This window comes from Equus caballus, chromosome 17 (genome assembly GCF_041296265.1).
Source record: "Equus caballus isolate H_3958 breed thoroughbred chromosome 17, TB-T2T, whole genome shotgun sequence".
NCBI lineage: Eukaryota > Metazoa > Chordata > Mammalia > Perissodactyla > Equidae > Equus > Equus caballus.
The window spans coordinates 48,538,714-48,558,552 of record NC_091700.1 but is presented as its reverse complement, the minus strand read 5'-3'; the positions used below and the strand labels follow the sequence as shown (position 1 = coordinate 48,558,552).

At 38.9% G+C, this 19,839-nt stretch overlaps 1 protein-coding gene across 13 annotated transcripts in view; it reads left to right on the top strand.

Annotated features, from left to right (window-relative positions):
* The window catches only part of DGKH (diacylglycerol kinase eta), a 175,323-nt gene that overhangs the window by 68,355 nt on the left and 87,129 nt on the right, over nt 1–19,839 (top strand). For 8 of the 13 annotated variants that reach the window (XM_023621645.2, XM_070239822.1, XM_070239823.1 and 5 more), the window contains 2 exons: nt 5,091–5,201; nt 7,266–7,346. In XM_023621645.2, coding sequence (XP_023477413.1) covers nt 5,091–5,201; nt 7,266–7,346 — 192 coding nt within the window. Of the gene's footprint in view, nt 1–5,090; nt 5,202–7,265; nt 7,347–14,108; nt 14,425–19,839 lie in introns of those variants that run through there. The other 5 variants (XM_070239831.1, XM_070239828.1, XM_014732111.3 and 2 more) reach the window with 5 other exon arrangements.

The following is a 19,839-nucleotide window of genomic DNA, read 5'->3' as shown; positions in this document are numbered from 1 at the left end:
AAAGTTGCAGTCTCCTGAGGATATTAAAGTAGTGTTCCATCTCAGGAACTTCAACTTGTGGCACAGAAGTGTTTCTGAAATTTTAGGTGAAATCCCAGAGCACTCATGTGTGTATAGTTTAAAAGAGAAATTACTTTGGTTTGCTCTAAGCAAGGGGTGTGAAAAGAGCAATTCCACAGCTTTAAGACATTGGACTAAAAACGTTCTCAGAAAGCCGGCTAGATAAGAAATCTTTCAACTTAAAGCTTATTTTATTGAAATAATTTTTTCAAAGCCAAGTTTATTTAACTTTTTGTTTTTTTAATATTTGGGAACTAGGTTACAACTGGATTACGGTGAAGTTTATGATTTTACTGATTTTTCATAAGGGTCAGACAGTACTAAACTAATCTCTGCCGGATTATGACTAACTGGCAGTTAAATATAAATATTTCTAAGCCCTTTTTTGAAGAAGAGGAGAGTCTATCCCTTATTCTAGAGATTGTGAACAAAATAAAATCTGATACTTGATTTTAACAGATTCTTAATTAGGACTCTCTGATCATAACGTTCTTGTATCTGTTACTAACTTCAATTTGTTGTTCTAGTTGAACATTAATAGCAAATATAATAAATATTATGATTTTAAAGAATGAGTCCTTGTTTCTTCATGTTGTATACTCATTATTTTGAGATTTTTGGAGTCACATCTGTTTTTCTCTGAACCACACTTTGATTATATGACTATATTTCCTAGAGCTATTGCAAATTAATCGTTTTTTGTTATGCTCCTTCTTTTATAAGAAGTATTGGTTTAACTAGCCACATACAAACAGAAGTTTATTCTGAGGATTAACTTTCATGTGAATAAATGCCTCCTAGTTCAGTCTTTTAAATTACGTCTCTTAGAGGAAAGCAAGCTAGCCTCAGACTGTTTTTTCTTCAAGAATTTAAAATGAACTGTTTGTATATAATAACATAGAGAAGTTTGTAAATGCCTGAAGAGAAGGACTGTATCTTACATGTTTTTGTAGTCCTCGCAGCCTTACATATTGCCAATTAATCCATGCTTATGCACGGTTTGAAGAACATAAAGTTATAAAGAAAAAACAGATAAGTTATTTGCTTTCAGAGACTATGGAAGGATCATCTCTAAATTAGAAATATTCTTAAAATAAGGACAGATAGACATTTTCCTGTCCCCCTGCCTCCCTGTCCCCGCCCTCACCCAGGGCGTGCTCCTAGGGGCACATATGCCTTTGTGCATTGTATCTGCTGTTTTTATACAAATGAAGAGAAGCAGGCTCAGACCTGCTGAATGCTGGAAACCGTACAATCATTTCCAGTCACTATTTCCTCTTTCCTAATTCTTTCATGCTTTTAAAACATGAAGTTATCTTACATACCATTTTACACTTTAACTAAAGTTGTTCAGTTCAACATTTATGCAGGCCCTAAGGTGTCAGCTGGTGTGTTAGATGGCGATGTTATTAAAATGCATAGGGCGCCGTCTTTGCTCCTGTGAAGGTCTCAGCGTGTTGGGACCACAAACATGTTAACTGAAGCCATTCAGTGTGACAGGTGCTGTTATATAGATAGGATGAGAGTGCCTTAGAGGGACAAAGGTAGAAGTGGTTGTTTCTTCCCAGGGGGTCAGAGACGCCTTCACAGGGGTAGTGGCACTCGATCAGAGTTGACATGATGGGAGATTTCAAGACAGGCAAACTGAGGAGAGGACATGAGGGCAGAGGGAGGAGCAGGGCAAGGGCAGGTGATGGCGTTGGAGAGCATTATGCAGGGGCGTTCTATGATACATATACAAGTTTGGACTTTGTGCTGCAGGCAAAGAGAAATAACGAATGGCTTTAAGCTGTGGCATAATATAACCAGGTTTTCATTTTAGAAAATTACTCTCATAACCTCGTGGAGAATGAAGTAGGTTATTTACACTTTCTTAAAACAGTGCTTATGGAACACATATAGACCAAAGATGAAGTTTTCTTCCTCATTGCCTTAAAAAGAACTTTACAAAAATCCCAATACACCCACTTCTGTAATTTGAATTGCCAAATAATTTGTTCTTTGGATAAGTTATATTTTTATAGCTTTTCAATACTTTGGGTTTAAGACTTACAGACTCTCTGCCCGGGGTAACATCAGATGCTACACAGTGCAACACCATAGCTCACCAAGTAACGCTTCCTGATACCCCTTTCTCTCTCTCTTTTGCATCTAGTTGCCCAAGCCAAATGCTTAGATTTTTCCTTGGTTCTTTTCTCTCTCTCGCCCTTCACATCTATTAGCAGGTCCAGTGGATTCGTCCTCCACAATAACATCTCAAATTCCTCAACTTATGCTTGTCTCAGTGAGGCTGCAACCTTGGTTCGAGCTTCTGGTGCCTCTCAGACTCCTGCAGCAGCCTCCCAGTCGACCCTCCATTTCCTTTCTCACTGATTTCCCCATTCTCACTCTCCTGCTTCAAACATTTCACTAGCTTTTTGCACTTAGCGTAAAAAGCAAGCTCCCTGTTGTGGCCAGCATCTCCTGGCTCTTGTCTCCCTTAACCTCATCTCTTGACTCTCCTACTCCAGCTGTTATTTGCCCTCACAGTGGCCTGCAAGCACTTCTTCACTTCTTCCAAGAAGCTCTTATAATTTAGTGCCTGGCAAATACTCCATGAACTTAATAGCATAATGATATCATAATAATAACACTTTTCTGCCATTTATTGAATGTTTTCTGTAACCCAGACAGTGTGCTAAGTGCTCTCCAGGCATTATCTTATTATTAAATTGGAAGCAACAAGCTTGTGAAGTTGATATTATTATTCCCATATTTTAAGAGAGGCAACTGGGTACACAGAGAGCTGAAGAACTTGCCCGGGTTTATATTGTTAGTGTGTGATGGAGCCTGACTTGAAGTCTGTCTGTCTGACTGTAAATTGGGCTCTTTGGTACTGAAGTTTCAAAAGTATTTTGTTATTATCATTTGAAGTATTTTGTTATCATTACATTTTAATGATCTCGCAACAATTCCTGGAAGACAATCTGGGAGCAAGCTCTAGAAAAAAATCTCTTATTGAATTGAAAGTAAACCTTAATATGGCCTAACTGCCTTATTGGAGACAACAAACCTTTCTCAATATTTCATGTCTTGTTGATAATAAAAGACAGTGTAGTGTAAAAGTTGGGAATAAACGCTGGAGTCAAACAGACATGGGTTTAATCTCAGCATCTGCTATTCATTCATATAGGTCTTAATATGATATGTGCCAGATAATGTTCTAGACACTTGAGATGCATCAGTTTGCAATCCAGTGGGATGGATTTAAAATTTTGGTTCTATAAGCTGTTTTTGTCTTGGATGCTCACTATAGCATTACTGCACTTCAGTGAATTCACTATAAATGTGATCCATCTTGGACCCCAGCCTAAGGGGATCTATTTGAGTCAGTCCCATGATATGTCTCCTAAGGACAGTCTCATAGCAAGGCTGTAAGTTTAGTTTACTGTAAATGTAGTTTCCTTCTTCCATTCCAGTTAAAATGAAACATTAACCTTATTAGATTTAGTAAACTCAGGGACCTTATATCCTAATAGGGGTAGCACAATAAACATAATAAATAGGTAAATTACATTATATGTTAGAAGATGGACACTACTTTGTGTGGGAGTAAATAAGATCAGGATGGGGGAAAATATGGAGAGCATGTTGTAGTATTGAATAGGAGGGCAATGAGGTGGGTCTCATTGAGAAGGTCAGAGACTTGAAGTGGGTGAAGGAGTTGATCAGATGAATATCTGAGGGAAGAGCAGTCCAGCAGAAGAGAATGGGTAGTGTCCAGACCTAAGGGAGGCGCACGCATGCCTTCTTAAAAGCAACGCACCATTGTAGTTGAGGGGACCAAGCAGGGGAGAGATACCAGATGAAGTCAGAGGGATTCCAAGTATTTTGTTGGTGATGATGAAATGAACTTGTTTACATAAAGCACTTAGCACAGGGTCTAGCCCAGAGTTGTGGAGCCCCTGCCCACCTCTTCCAGCCACCTCTTCTTCCTCTCCTTGCTGCTCCCCCTTGCAAACTCCACCCTGCATTTATAACCAAAAGCTCTTTGAAGATTCCCCAAATCTCCATGCTGTTTTAAACTTTCTACTTTTGCACACACCTAAAATACCCTTCTCCATCCCTTGTCATTCTGATAAACTCCTTCAAGACCCACCCTGGGCTCTCCTCTGGGAAGACTTCTTTGACTCCCTCTGAGGCAGAGGTCATGCTTCCTTCTCTGGACCACCGTGCACAGTGCTTTGAATATGTGTTTGTTACAATAACACGTAGCTAATGAGAACTGACTTACTATGTGCCATGCAAGAAGTCTTTTACATCTTTTTAATTTATTCCTCACCACAACCCTATAAGGTATGGCCTATTGTCATCCCCACCTTATTTATTTATTTATTTGTAAAGAATTTATTTGTAAGGAAGATTGTTGCTGAGCTAATATCTGTGCCAATCCTCCTCAATTTTTTTATGTGGGTTGCTGCCACAGCATGGCTTGATGAGCAGTGCTAGGTCCACGCCTGGGATCTCAACCCTGCGAACCCTGGACCACTGAAGCAGTGCACATGAACCCAACCACTATGCCACAGGGCTGGCCGCATGTCATCCCCATTTTATAGATGAATAAATAAAGACATGAAGAAATTTAGTAATGTGTCTAAGATCATCCAGCTGCTAAGTGGTGGCACCAGGAGTTGAACACAAGGTTTCTGGCTCCAGAGCCCATGCCTTTCTTAATCATTACGTTATTACACAACATGTACATTATGTGTATGCATCACACTGTGTTGCAGGTGTTAGTTTGTGTGCACGTCCTCCATACTGTTTGTGACTACTTGGAGAGCAGGGAACCGTGTCAAATTTCCCTTTGCTCTTTGGGGTTTGGCGCATGTGCTCCCTTGGTGGAATGGTGAGAAGAAAATATTCTCTCATGTAATTTGTAAGACATGGGAATTAATATTCAAAATGTTAATGATAGTGTGTCATTAGTTCTGAATTTTGTTTGGTTTCGGATTTCATTTTGATCATGTCATTGTGCTTCTGCTTCTCCCCAGACCAGTATTAAAGAGGGACAGCTGTTGAAGCAAACCAGTTCTTTCCAAAGGTGGAAGAAGCGATACTTCAAACTTCGAGGCCGCACACTCTATTATGCAAAGGACTCAAAGGTAATTCGAGAGAATCCTAGTTGTACGCACTTGAGCTTGTGGATGTTCTTTAAGCTGTTTTGGTCTTGGTGCTCGCTATAGCCTTACTGCTCCTCTGTGAATTCAGTATAAATGTGATCCATGTTGGACCAAATCCCAGGGTGTTCTATTTTAGTCCGTTTTGTGCCATGTTCCCTAAGGATAATCTTATAGGAAGGTTTTAGTATAATTTGCTTTCTTTCTCTTTTCCTTCCAATTGAAATGAAGCATTAAGTGTAACTTTATTAGATATAATAAACTCAAAATTTGGGGTTTACCCGCCTTTCTTGCTACTTTTTACCTGATAGATGTTGCTCTGACTATGAGAGAGAGAATTGCTGTAGTTGCTAAGAATTCATGCTCTGGTTTCAGACAGAAGTTCATATTCCAGTTCCAGCACATTCTGGTGGAGTGGTGTGGACTGCAGGTGTTGATGAGAGGAGGCTTAAGTGAGAAAATGCCCATGAAGCACTTAAATAATGCCTAATACAAAATAATCACTCAGTTATGCTAGCGGATAAGAATAAAAATCGTAGTGAAATAAAATCAAGGCTCTAAATAATTTTTATATAACAGTTGAATAAGAAGAAAATGATGTAGTTTTGAGAGAAAAATTTTGTAATGATGAGGTTCCATTTAAAACTGATGTTTTAATATTCCTTTAAAAATAAACATTGAAATTTCTTACTACTGTGCCAGTTGAATAGATAATTTCCATATTTAAAAATCTATGTTCCTCATATAACTATTATGGTTATATGCCAAGAGGTAAAAACAAATAAACAAACAAACCTAATTCTTAGTTTATGCAGCTGTAGAAGTAATAACCAAATAAAATAATCATATTTTAAAAACCATTATGTTCAAGATTGTCCCTGATCTGGCTCCATCCTGACTTTTCACATTTATCTCCAGATAGCGCTGACCACTTGATCGCCTTCAGCCTTACCCCATGTTTCCCATCTCCAGGATGACTTTCTCTCTATCTCCACTTGAAGAAATTCCCTGTTTTCTTTAAGATCCCCCTCAGATAGTCTTTACTCCATCATTCACAAGAGAAAGAGTTTAAGTGTATTCTGCTGGAGAAATTATCTGTGACCTTCCGGAGCATTTCGTAGTATCTCTTCTCTTCCACCTTTAATAGTCTGTCTTACATTAAAATTAGTTGTGTCTACTTCATTTCCTGTGCTAGATTATAAGTTCTTTCTAGTCAGGGAACAAGTCATATAGTCAGATTGGTTGGATTGAAACAGAGTTTTATAAACCCTGGAGATCTTGGGGGAAGTGGAAGCTATCAGAGATGGGGGTCCCCTATTCTGTAGTTCTAAGGTGCATTTTTATCCCTGCTTTGCTACAAGAGCATTGAATGAGTGTGAACAATGACCAACTCACTAAAAGTGGGAAGGATACATTTATTGACTAGAATTTTCTAATCTCTAAATTGTTCACTTTTAAAGATTCCATTTCTATGGAGTTTTGACTACTAAAACTTTTTTTATTAAAACCGCTTTTAAGAGCACAAAAGAAACATAATCTTATGTTTGCCAAGCACATTTATCATCTCATTTGAACATATTCATAGATGAGGAAAATAAGGTTCAGAAAGTTCAGAAACTCGCCATGATCTGAGCCAGGACTAGTTTTTCTCATTTCTCACTTAGCAAATGTGGAAACAATGATGTTGCCTTTGCCTTCCTGGCAAAGATGTTACAGGGTTAGAGATATTGTGGGGGATGTGCGTGTATATGTGTGTATGTCACACACTTACGAGGTTCCCCATAGTTTATGCTTCTAGAGAGCCCAGAGCATTTTGCATTGAAGCAGTGTGCCAGGGGCTTCTTTAAAGCCCTTTTCAGCTTGGGATTTATGTGTTAGCTGTACTCTATGGTTTTACTCAGAGAATATCACTGACTTAAGTTTTTTTCGTTTTCTATTCCTAAATCCTGACATAGCTTCACAGTCATGACCTGATAGTAAAAAAAAAGCTATTGAGGAGCACTGAGTTAGGTTTTCATTTAATTTGTTTGTGTTCTTTTTCATTAACAGTCTCTGATATTTGATGAAGTTGACCTCTCCGATGCCAGTGTAGCTGAAGCAAGCACAAAAAATGCTAACAACAGCTTCACGGTACGGTTACATTCTGCTAACTCCCTGCTCAAAAGTTACTGAAGGAGCTTTCCTGAGCATGAACAGAAGGCCATCTTGTTACCAACTGTGTGCCAACTTATGTGTGTTGGGGTTCTTGCTAACACAGTAAACTTGCTAAGTGCATTATATTCTCCAACACCCAACACTATTCCTGATTGTTTGGGTCGATAAACCAATAATGTACTAAATGTATTTTTTGGAAAATATTTATGTTTTTTCCTTTCTAGAACTTTCAATTTTAATGCTTTAAGTTTTTCCTCTCTTTTAAATTTAATACTTTAACTAATTCCATTGTTCTTGAATATTCAAAAAGTTTGTTTTTTACTTTCAATCTTAAAATACTATTTTCTCCTGCGCTTCTGCTTTCACTCTGTTGCTGTAGTTCAGGCCTTCATTTCTTCTCAGTTAGGTAATCCATTTGGTAACTATTTAAGAGGTGTCCTCTGTTCCAGTTAGTTTTTTTCCAATTGCAAATCCCATTGCTTAAAAGACCTTTCTGGCTCCCTGTTGCCTGTCAACTTACATCTGTGACTCCATCTTAGAGTCTTGTGAAATCATGCCCCAGTGTTCTAGTGTTACTTATAATTATTTGTCCTTGTATACCTCACTCGTCAGTTTCTGTCTGTGCCTGTGCTTGTCCCATTCCTTCTGACTTGAATGACTCCTCTTCCAGCTAAAGCTGTTGAAATTCTACCAATTCTTTAAAGCTTATCTCAGATATATCATTCTTCTTCTACTTCTTTCATTCAAAAAAATATGAATTGAGTATCCACTATGTACCAGGTACTTGTGCTAAGCACAAAAGATTCAAAGATGAATAAATTGTATATATCACCTCCCTCAAGATACTCACAGTACAGTTCAGTGAAGTTCATCTGGGGTACTTTTTTTTTTTTAAAAAGATTTTATTTTTTTCCTTTTTCTCCCCAAAGCCCCCCGGTACATAGTTATATATTCTTCATTGTGGGTCCTTCTAGTTGTGGCATATGGGACGCTGCCTCAGCATGGTTTGATGAGCAGTGCCATGTCCGCACCCAGGATTGGAACCAACGAAACACTGGGCTGCCTGCAGCGGAGCGCGCGAACTTAACCACTTGGCCATAGGGCCAGCCCCCTGGGGTACTTTTTATAACTACATGTTCTCGGTCCTCTAAGATGCATAGCTCTTGCTGTGTTGTTGCCCCCATCTACACTCCCAGTCCCTACTCTAGGAAGCCACCACCGTTGACAGTCGTGTCCATCTTGCAGGCGTGCCAGGGCAGGGAAGACATACAGATAAACAAATACAGAGCAGTGCCATGACAGAGAGAAGCACTGGTAGGGGTTAGGGTGGGAGAGGAAGCAAATGAATTCAGATTTAGTCTTAGTGAGGTATGGACATGTGGGACGGTTCATGGGGTAAATATTCCTCCCCCTCCTCACTCCCCAGGGAGAGTTTAGTTCAAGGAGAAGAAAGCCAAGAATAGAATCCTGGGAAAATGTTAAAATTTAAGGTTTGACCAGTGAAGACTGAGAGAGAGCATTCTGAAGTATGGAAGGAGCATCAGGAGGCAGTGAAGTTATGAAAAGCCAGTGGAAGAGAGTTTCAAGACGGAAGTTGTTAAACATCAAATACTGTAGAGAGGTCAAGTCAAAGAAGAAATGAAAAGCGTGTGTTGAATTTGTTAACTTTGGTCACATTGCTATGTGTAGTTTCAGTGGCGAGGTGACATGTATTAGGCTGCCGTGCGAATGCAAGGGGGAAAGGCAGAGAAGCCAGGGTAGATTACTTTCCTAAAAGCTTGATGGTTAAAAGAAGAACAAGTATGGTGAGACGAATGTTCAGCCTGGAAGAGAGAGCTGTGGTTTTTTTGTTGTTGCTCTTTTGCTTTGTTTTTAAAATGGGTTTTGAGTGTGTCTATATGAAGAGAGGAAAGGTTTGTTAGAATCAAAAGTTGAAGCTTCAGGAGAGAGGGAATAATTGATGGAGCATGATTGCTGAGTAAGCTGAAGGGCACAGGAACCAGAGAACAGGTTAAGAGATTCACCTTGAACAGGAGACAGAAAGCTTATGGAAGTAGATGTGGGCAGGAAGTTCATGTATTTCAAACCCAAATACTACTATTTTCTCCATGAAATTGAAGACAGGGTTATCTGCTATGAGTAAGAGTTTAGGTGAGTTTGGAGTGGCTTCTATAGAAAATGAGAATTGAAACTGAACAGGTACCTGCAGAAAATTACTAGGTAGTAAATAGTGTCTACCAAATATTAGAGATCAAGTTGAATAATGTTCTTAATTCCTATGCCTATAGCATTTTGTTTACTATGGGGGTAAATAACCACAGCTGAATTGATCCAGGGTTGATGGTTTATAGGGCATATTAGACAGAAATATAAAAGGATTGCTGGATGTTTTAGGATCAATAACTTATCCATCTTTCTTCTCTGAGTTCTCAGTTTTTGAGAATGAAACACAAGCAGTAAGGGACAGCTTTATTAATGGCTGAACAGGATGCAGTAACCACTAAAAACAGAGCTTCTGATAAATTGTTGGAGGCTTAAGGCCAAAATCTTGCTTATTATTATTTCCTCCCAAGTAAAGGTGGGGTAGGGAGTGAACAATAGTCCTCTCCCCTCTAGGGAGACTGATGGAAGTGGGGGGAATAAAGGTTTACCCCAACAGGGATCTAGAGTGTAGTCTGAAAGAGGGTTCCAAAATTCCAGATTTGAAGGATGGAACAATTTGAGGTGAAGACAAGGTCTAGGGCATTGGAGTAGATAAAGATAAAGGGAACTGACAAGCTTGGGTGTGGGAGAGGTTATTCAAATCCTTTGTACAGCTCTTTCTTGGACCTCCAACTGCGTGCAATCTCTCTTGTACCTTTCTTATGGAAAGTACGATATTCTGCCCATTTAGTTAGGTACTTATGTTTATTATAACCTCCTTGAGAGCAGAGACTCTGTCATATCTTTTTAACCTCATAGTACCTTATACATAAGTATTTGTTGATTTAGTTAGTAAGATGAAAGTTTATTTTAGACATGAGAAAACTTTTTGTTGGAATATTTTCAAGAAATTTCTTCACTCAACTCAACATTATTTTTGAAGTTTTTTGGACTAAAGAATGAGGAGACTAAAATAAGAGATATGTTTTCAATCAGTAATTGACAATCCTCCCTATGTTTAAATATTTAAATATCCCGCCTTCCTGGATTGAGTGACTGCTACCGATGCTGTTATTCTGGCTAGTTCACGTCAGAGGTTAATGGAGTAGTTTGGTGGTGTTACAGCTGGAGAATTCAGGAATGATCAAATTCTGCTTCACTACAGGCACTCCTCCTCTCCTTGAAGTGTCTAAGGATGATATATTGACAAGGGGCAACAGTAAATGGAAAATCTATAATTAGTACACAGAAAATGGAAAAGCTGTGCTTTGCCCAGAAACCCAATGCCAAACTCTCTAGAGAAACAGGTTCTAGAGTGTGTGTTCTAGAGAGCAGGGCAGAAACTGACTTAACCTGGGAGGTTACTTAGCATCATTTCTACTTCATTCTCTTGGTTGTGAGCAAGTCACCAAGGCTGGCTGAGCTTCAAGGAAAGGGAACACAGACACTATGAGCATCAAAGGATTTGCGGATGTGGGTGAAACCTCCCTACCTGATGATGTCTTTTCCTGTCTTGCACAGGCCTATGTTCCCATTCCTGGAGTTAGTTATAGTCTTGTTTTTCTGATTGTCTTTATCACCTCAGGTGTTGTGTTAATTTTCTATTGCTTCATAACAAATTATTACAAACTTAGTGGCTTAAAACAACATCCATTTATTTTCTCACAGTTTCTGTTGGTTGGACAGCATGACTGGGTTCTTCTGCTCCAAGTCTCACAATGTTGAAATAAATAGATATGATAAATTGAAAAATATATATGTGTGCACATACACATACATATATACTTTTTAATTACCTTAAATCAGACTAATTTTGACCAGGGTTTGTGTTTTTGGTTTTACAAGTGTCTTCTTCAATAGGCAACAACGACGACGACAACAAAACCTACTAACGTTGAAAGCGTTTTCTGTGACATTAAGTGTCAGTGATGTGACCGGGGAATGAAAAGGACAATCCCTGGCAGCGTTATTGGCATTTTATAAGTCTTTAGGCTTAATTAATGTTCATCACAATTTATTCGTAGTTTAAGTTCTACCATGGCATTTTCAATGATTGGAAAATTGAGAATGCGTTCTTAATTTTTTTGTTCACTTTTTAATTGTTCATTTTCTTTATTTTATTGATATCTGTATGGCGTTTTGTTTTCATTTTAACATTTTTATCTTTAACGCACCTCTGTGTTTATGTGAATGTGTTCTTATATTAGAGAGAAAAATTCTCTTCTTCTTATATATGGCGAGAAGAATTATTTCTCCTTGGTTACACTGTGCCCCCCCAGGAAGGGGATCCCAGACCTCCTGATGTTTAATCCAGGGCTCTTTCTTTTCACACAGTATTCTTTACCTCTGGATAGTTTTTGCCTCCCCTCTCTTTCTTCCCACATCTCCTGCTCCCTGTGTCTCTTTCCCACTGATCACAATATATTCCCCAGCTTTTTTTGATTTATCCAGTTGCAGAGCTTCAACTATGAAGTCAAACAGCCTGGATTTGGGTCCTGGCTTGGTCGTGTTTGGTTACGTGACCTTGGACAAATTATTCAACCCCTCTGAATCCCAGTGTCCTCACCTGTATTGAGGGTAACAATGGTACCTGCCTCATAGGGTTATGAGGATTGAATTAAATGTGATGATGCCCTAAAATACCTTGCACAGTGATGAGCAGATGGAGTTTAATAAATGTTGGTGGCTATTGTTATTCTGAAGTTATCATCTCTCTATTTCCTTCACAAGTGACAGTATGTTGCCAGTTCTAAAAGTTTGGGAACTTTGAAGGAGAATATGAATGACCTTTATCTTGAGAAAACATTCCATCCTGCCTGTCTTTCAGAGAGGTAGTGAAGATTTATTTCCACTTTTACCTCAGATTAATAAGTGTTATTGGGAAAAGCAACCATTCTGTAATGAATGAAACTACAATCGTACCTTGTTAGGTAAATGGTATTTGCTAAAGAAGAGCCTTTTAATGATTTGAAAGTCGTCACAATCACGTGGTACATGTTAGGCTTTCAAAGTGTGCTGTTCAAATGACTCTCTTCTTTAAATTTTAATGAATATTAGGCTAACCCTTAAACAAATGAGTCATTGTTTCAAAGAAATTATTGTACTGTCCTTGTTAAAACTTATTATGGAAGTTTATAAGAAAGTGTGTCTTTTTTTTTTTAACTAGAGAGAAATACAGAGGTAATTCATTTGGTTTATTTACTCACCCTCAACATTTTTAGGGAGTGGTCTACAAGTGTGTGTGAAATCCCACCGTTTATTACACATCCGTGCTGGTTTATTCAGTCGTACGAAACGCAGATACCACGTGGTATCACTTATTTTTAGAACTAAATAAGCACTGCAACAAAGAGTCATTTTAGTTCATATGTTTAGGGTCACTTGCCGCAGTGGACATGACTGAAAGCTGATTAACGTTAGATTATGATTCTTCTGGTGAGATCTTAAAAAGTAGACATAAAAACAAACCAATAAAGAGAATATACTCTTACAGCACATAAAATGCTGAACATTGTGTATTCATTGTACAATTGAAATGAGCTGGCTGTGTGTTCGTGGGAGGGGAAAAATGTTCCTAAGAACTTATTTCTTTAATGTTTACCTTCTGTTTATTCTGTTTACCTCTTAGCTTCCTCTCTCATAACATAGTTCAGTTCATCCTCTCTCTTAAGAGAGATATCACGTCCTTTAACCCTAAGAAAGTGTCAGTTTACTTTTATCCATGAATATCTCAATGTTTAGTTACAAGGGAAGTAACCAAAAGTTATTTTCTTTTCATGTTATTAGTGAATGCATATCACACAACCCGTATTTAGATAATCACCTAAATAAATAATCACTTAGATAAATGAGTTGCCTACTTTATCTGATAGTATTTATGGTAACTACTATGTGCCTCTTCTAACTGCTTTATGCCTGATAGCTCCTTCAATTCTTTATATTAGTCCTATGAGGTAGATACTGTTATGCTCTCCATTTTATAGTTGAAGAATCTGAAACAGAGATCTTAATATCTAGTGTAAATAGCTAAAATCTGAACCCATCTGGGTTGTCTGACCTCACTGTGTACTCTTGACCACTCTGCTATCATGCCTCTTTATTGTGGAGTTTTAAATGAGTGTGGTTCAGATAGTATCCCTTTAATTGTATTTTACGTGTTCATTTTTGTGTCTTCTCTTCTCCAGGTCAACCATAGAGCCCTATGTTGTATTACCAGATGTACAGCAAGCACTTGCTGGTTGTGCTACAAATCTAGAATATTACATTTTATTTTGGGCACTACAATTTAAATAGAAATGTTGACTAAAGAGCTCACAGAGGAAGGGAACCAATATTGTAAAAAGATCTTGGAATCACGGCCTTGATTGACCTTAAAGGGCACTTTTTATTTTAAAGATTTGGGGAAATATGACATGTATTTTTAATATTTGAGGAATTACCATGTTTAAGAGACAGTGGACAGGTTTTGTGTTCCTGCAGTGTGCAGGACAAAGATCTGTGGTTGAATTCCTGGGGTAAAATTTCAACTCTGCATGAAAGAGAACTTTCTGACTTGAGTCATCTGATAGAACAGGCCCCTTGTGAGGTAATGGCTCCGCCCATTATTAGAAATCTCTAGTCATCTCAATCCCTGTGAACTGAAAGGAGGCTTCAAGGAGAGACATCTCAGAGCAGAGTCAGGTTCAGAGTGCTGATGTGAATTTCTCAAGGTTGGATGGCTAATAGCTGTGCACAACTAGTAGAGAATTTTGGGCCCTCACTTCTTTGGGTTTCTTGGAAGTAGGCAAGGTGGAGTGGACTTAGAGATTGCTGGTCACTATGCTGGATGCTTTACACACACTGTCTCGGTATTCCACACAGCAAGAGCTAAGTAACCATCCTTCAAGAATGCTGTTGGAGAGATCTCTGCATGGTGTGTGTATGTGGGAGGGGGTGGTGGGGAGATGGTAGAGGCTGAAACTTCCTTGCAAGCACGAAGACTATGTCTTCTTCACTGCTGAATCCCCAAGGCTAACACGGGGCCTAGGACAGAGAGGAAAGACAATAAATATTTGTTGAATGAATGAAGGAATGTGTCTTGTTGAATGAAGGAATGAATGCTATTTGTAAACTCTAGTTTTTCTTTGGGAGAAAAGTGTCATTTGAAGTTTTAGCTTAGAGAACACAGTTTCCTAATTTTCCCCCCATGATGTTGGATTATAATATACCCGTGAATATTTATATCCTTGTTGAAATCTTTATATCATGACTCAGTTTTTTTATTATTTTTTTTTAAAGATTTTATTTTTTCCTTTTTCTCCCCAAAGCTCCCCGGTACACAGCTGTATATTCTTCATTGTGGGTCCTTCTAGTTGTGGCATGTGGGATGCTGCCTCAGCGTGGTTTGATGAGCAGTGCCATGTCCGTGCCCAGGATTCGAACCAACGAAACACTGGGCCGCCTGCAGCGGAGCGCACGAACTTAACCACTCGACCACGGGGCCAGCCCCTCAGTTTTTTTTTTTTGAGGAAGATTAGCCCTGAACTAACTACTGCCAATCCTCCTCTTTTTGCTGAGGAAGACTGGCCCTGAGCTAACATCCGTGGCCATTTTCCTCTACTTTACATGTAGGATGCCTACCACAGCATGGCTTTTGCCAAGCGGTGCCATGTCTGCACCTGGGATCTGAACCGGCAACCCCGGGCTGCTGGGAAGCAGAACATGTGCACTTAACTGCTGCGCCACCGGGCTGGCCCCCTCAGATAGTTTTTATACCAACAATAAGCCTTACAAATATGATTCTTGCTTAGGGTTAATCATTGCAGTGGTCCCACGTAATTATTAGATACTTGATACTGGCAAACCTCATATTTTTTATTTATATGTTGGTTAAAATATTTTATAGCACTCTAAAATGATACCACATTAATGAAGTTTGAGTGGTTGTTTTGCCTTTTAAAATTGATTTATATGTAGATTAGATGTTTTTATATGAAAACTGATAACTTATAAGTTAAGTTTGAAATTTGTATTCTTTTTTTCTATAACTTAGACATCAGGCTTTTAGAAATGAAATAGCTTCTCATTGTTTTTGTGGGTATATCATTTTTTTTTCTTTTCATGTACGGATATAGCATCTTTTCCAAGAATATAACCAAGAGAAATACTTCTTAAAGTTATTTTGGGCTTCCTCAGAGCAAAGTCCTGGGAGATAAGAAGCCATTGGTCCTTGTGTAGCTAGACTGAAGTCTTGGAGTGGAAATAAGCTGTAGGTGGAAGAGCTGTGCCTTTGCCTCCACCTTCGCTTGTGCTCTTCCATGAACCTTTCCAATAGATTTCCTCAAGTCTCACCTTCACTAGTGACCTTCCCATAAGTCTTTCAAAGGGACTTTCTAAAGTAAGTCAAGAACCAGTGAGCATGTCCTTGAGTATTCTGGCAACTCTGGAGCTCTGGGAACCTGGGGCTTGCTTGCATAATCAGACCATGGGAGGAACAGCGCATAGATAGTTTCATCAAAGGATCTGTCATGGTGTGAATATTCACTATCGGTAGATTGGGAGTGACAGCTCATCATCTCAGAACCGTGTCCCTGGAGATCCAAGCAGGGTACCATGTTAAGTTGCTCTGCTTGGCATTAGCACTTTCCCCTTGCCCTGTCCTGGCGTTGCTGAAGATCCACGACTCGGCGAGAACATGGCACTTCTGGTCAGTGACCTGCAACCTGCTGCTTCCAGTACTTTTTCTACCTGCCTACGCTGTTGCACAGCAGCCCAGTCTCCACCTCATGCCCTACTTCCAGAACCTTCCCTGAGACAGTCATTCATTTATTCATTTAACAAATATTTATTGAGAGCTTGCTATATGTATCAGACATTGTGCTAGATTCTGGATATACAGTCATGAATAAGAAGAATTGAGTACCACATTTTAAAAATGTATTAAAGCTTCCAGGAATAGATCTCTGTTTTTACAATATGTGGCCTTGGAATAGTATTCTTGAGATACAGAAAACAAGGAACTGCCTCCCTGCTGGGACTGGAGACTGTGCCATCACAGGGGCCCATTACAGGTTATAGGAAAGAGAAGGGATTACACACCGTCTTACAGCTTAAGGCCCAGACCAGTCTTCCTCTATTTAGTATGTGGGATGCCACCACAGCATGGCCTCATGTATGGTGTGTAGGTCCGTGCCCTGGATCCAGACTCGTGAATCCTGGGCTGCCAAAGTGGAGTGGGCAAACTTAAGGACTACGTCACTGGGCCAACCCCAACCCATCTGTTGTTTCTAAAAAAATATTAAAATAATTTTGTTTGTCTTAAATGTTAAAATATGAAAACAGTACTAAGGAAAGCCTATTCTTCTACAAGATGTAAAGTTTTAAGGTGTTTGTAGTATAGATGAGGAAAATAAATGATTATTTATTTTTACAACCTCTTCAGTTTATTTTATAACCCACAAGAAAGAGTAATGAGCAAATAGCAGGTACTTTTTATCTTACATCTCACATTATTATCTCATTAAACCCATGAAGTAGTTATTCCTTCCCTTCAAATGAAGAGATGAGTTTCAGAGAACTTAATTTTGTAAATTTATATAGCTAACAAGTAGCATAGTTAATATTTAAGGCTTGTGCTCTTTCCATGAGAATGAATAGCATATTGGAATTTTCAAATCCCTATAATTATGAGTACAATAACAGTAACTGTCATTTTAAATAGGATTTACTTTAATGTTGCCATTCCTGGTGAATATTCATTACCTTACAAGTGAGAAGAAAGTTTATGTAGAACAGTGTACCAGCCAGCGATGATTAGAGTACTTGTTGTCGCACAATGTCAGTTCTTGTGGTGGTCATTAAGCTAATTATCTTTATTGGAAGAGAGAGGATTAGCAATTTGGAATGCCCTCTGCATTGTGACAAGTCTCAGGTAAGAATTTAATTTCTGACAGTGGTTTAAAAGAGATTTTCATCTGCCTTCAACATGTCTGTGGTCTCTGGACCCAGTTTAAACTTGGCCAAGACCAAATCTCAATGCATGAAGGCAAAGGTAGGTTTGTACTTACGGGAGACAAATTGCGATCTAGCCAACAATAGACAAATGAAGCCCGAAGCACGATTTTCCTGTTGACAACAGGTAGGTTGAGTGCCATCCAGTTGGAGGTTTTCGTGTTTTGTTGGTTGTCACAGAAAGAGACTTGCTGGTAGCCAATCTGAAGGCTTTTGGACAGTCCTGGCACTCGGTTTGTGTCAGCTGATCAGGGTTTATGAAGGGTTGGATAGCTGTCTTAGGATGCTTTCAGAAGCTTATGGTAAGCTGCCCCCACTGGTATGACACTCAAGGCAGAAATTGGTCTTTAAGTCTTGGAGAAAAACATCAGTATCGAGAAACTATTAAATAGAGTTGACCTCTTAGAGTAGAAGGCATGGCTATATGTAACCTGGCCCTTGACATCAGAACTTAATTAGGCCCCTTCCAGCAAGGTTGAGTGATCCAGACACTGGGTGTGGCCTAGTGACACGATCTGTCCGGATCAGCTGGTAGGATTTCTCGTCTCTGCAAATGGGATGCTTTGACCCACTTTACTAATGCTTTGTAATAATCTAGCAGCACAACACTGTTTCGTATGAGCATCTCATGGTAGGTCTCTACTGGGGTAGTAACTGGTATCACGTAGGCCTGCCACTGATATTTCAAGTGAGAAGAATTGTAGTATTCTATGTGTTGTCTGTCTGTCTGTTCTATATGTCTATATGTCTGTATGTTCTATATGTGTCGTGTTAATAAGGGTTGAGTATTTGCCCTCTCTGATCTGGTTTCTGCACAAACCTTAGCCATTTTCTTTTTCAGAGTTCCATCAATAAAGGAGTCTAACAATCATTAATTAATTTTTCACAGTTGCTCAACAATATTATTAGAGCTGCCTTTTATGTTAGGCTTATAATGTGAGAAAAGCTGTCAGGACAAAGCAGCTAAAACTTTTCTCTTGGGGACCTTTTGTAAGAATCCAGGGTTTTTTCTGTGCGTGTACAGGTGAAGTGTTGTTCGTGTGATGATGTTTTAGATAGTATCTCTTTTCAGCATAAGTTGAAGCATGCGCACCAGGAAGGACTGACATGACTATCCTCCCAATGACTGTTGAAAAACTTCTAAAAGATTTTAACCTGAGGTTTAACACAATATGATCAAGATACACACTTGACAGGATAGATTGTAAAGAAAGATTTTTCAAGTCTTTAGATTCATCAATGCCTTCACTGCCCACGTCATCCAGAATTAGCGGGGGTAGTGAAATGTACTGTTCACAAGTGAAAAGACATATGTACAAGGATATTTATTACACATTGTAAGTTCAAAAGATTGGAAACGATCCAAATGTGCAGTTAGAGACTGGTAGAAATGAGTTATGAAATATATCGCACAGTAGAATGTCATGCAACGATGAAAAAAATGAATCAGCTCTACATGTAACAGTACGCACTGAACTCCAAATTTTATTCAGTGGGAAAAGCCAGATCTGGAAGGGTATGCATGTATGTAAAATGTCACTCTGTGTGTGTATGTGTATGTGTGGACACGCATGCATTTAAAACTCAAAAGACCATATATTTGTTGTATGTGCAGAGAATATCTCTGGAGAGATACGCAGAAGTTGACAAATATTTATTTGCCTTCAGGAAGGGAACTCAGTAGCTGCGGGTAGGCTTAGGAGGGAAATATACTTTTCGTTCTAAATATATTTTGAATTTTTTCTCACAAATGTGTATTACCTATTCAGAAACTTTTAAAGTGCTACATAGGAGCCCCTTCTGGCAGCTTCCTATCAGATGCATTTGACAAGAGTGATGGATTTCCAGGAAGCCCGACTTGGACACTGCTACAGTGTCCAAGGAAACCATGATGAGGGTACACATCAGACTGTCTGCAATGGGAGGGAAGGAGGGGTCGGTGAGAGATCTTGTGGGAAAGAACAGAGAGCTGTGACTAAAGGGAAGGGAGAAGGGAAAGGAGGAAACCAACATTGAGTTGTTGAATTTGGGAGGATTGATATATAAATGATGCCTTTAATTAAGGGTAGAAAATGAGAATAAAAGGTTTGTGGGAGTGAAGACATTGTGAATTGGACATTGTGAATTTGAAATGATGGTAAGATATCCTGGTGATGTCTTGCAGACAACTGAGAGAGATGCTTTAAAAACTACTAAAATGGCTTAAAGTACTTTTTTGGTATCATTTTCGTGGCTCTTTTCAAGTTTCCAGCATATTCAAATATCTTCTCTGTTCCTTAAATGTGATTATGGTGTAATGGAAAATTTAGGTTTTAGAAATATTTTAGTTTTGTGGTGA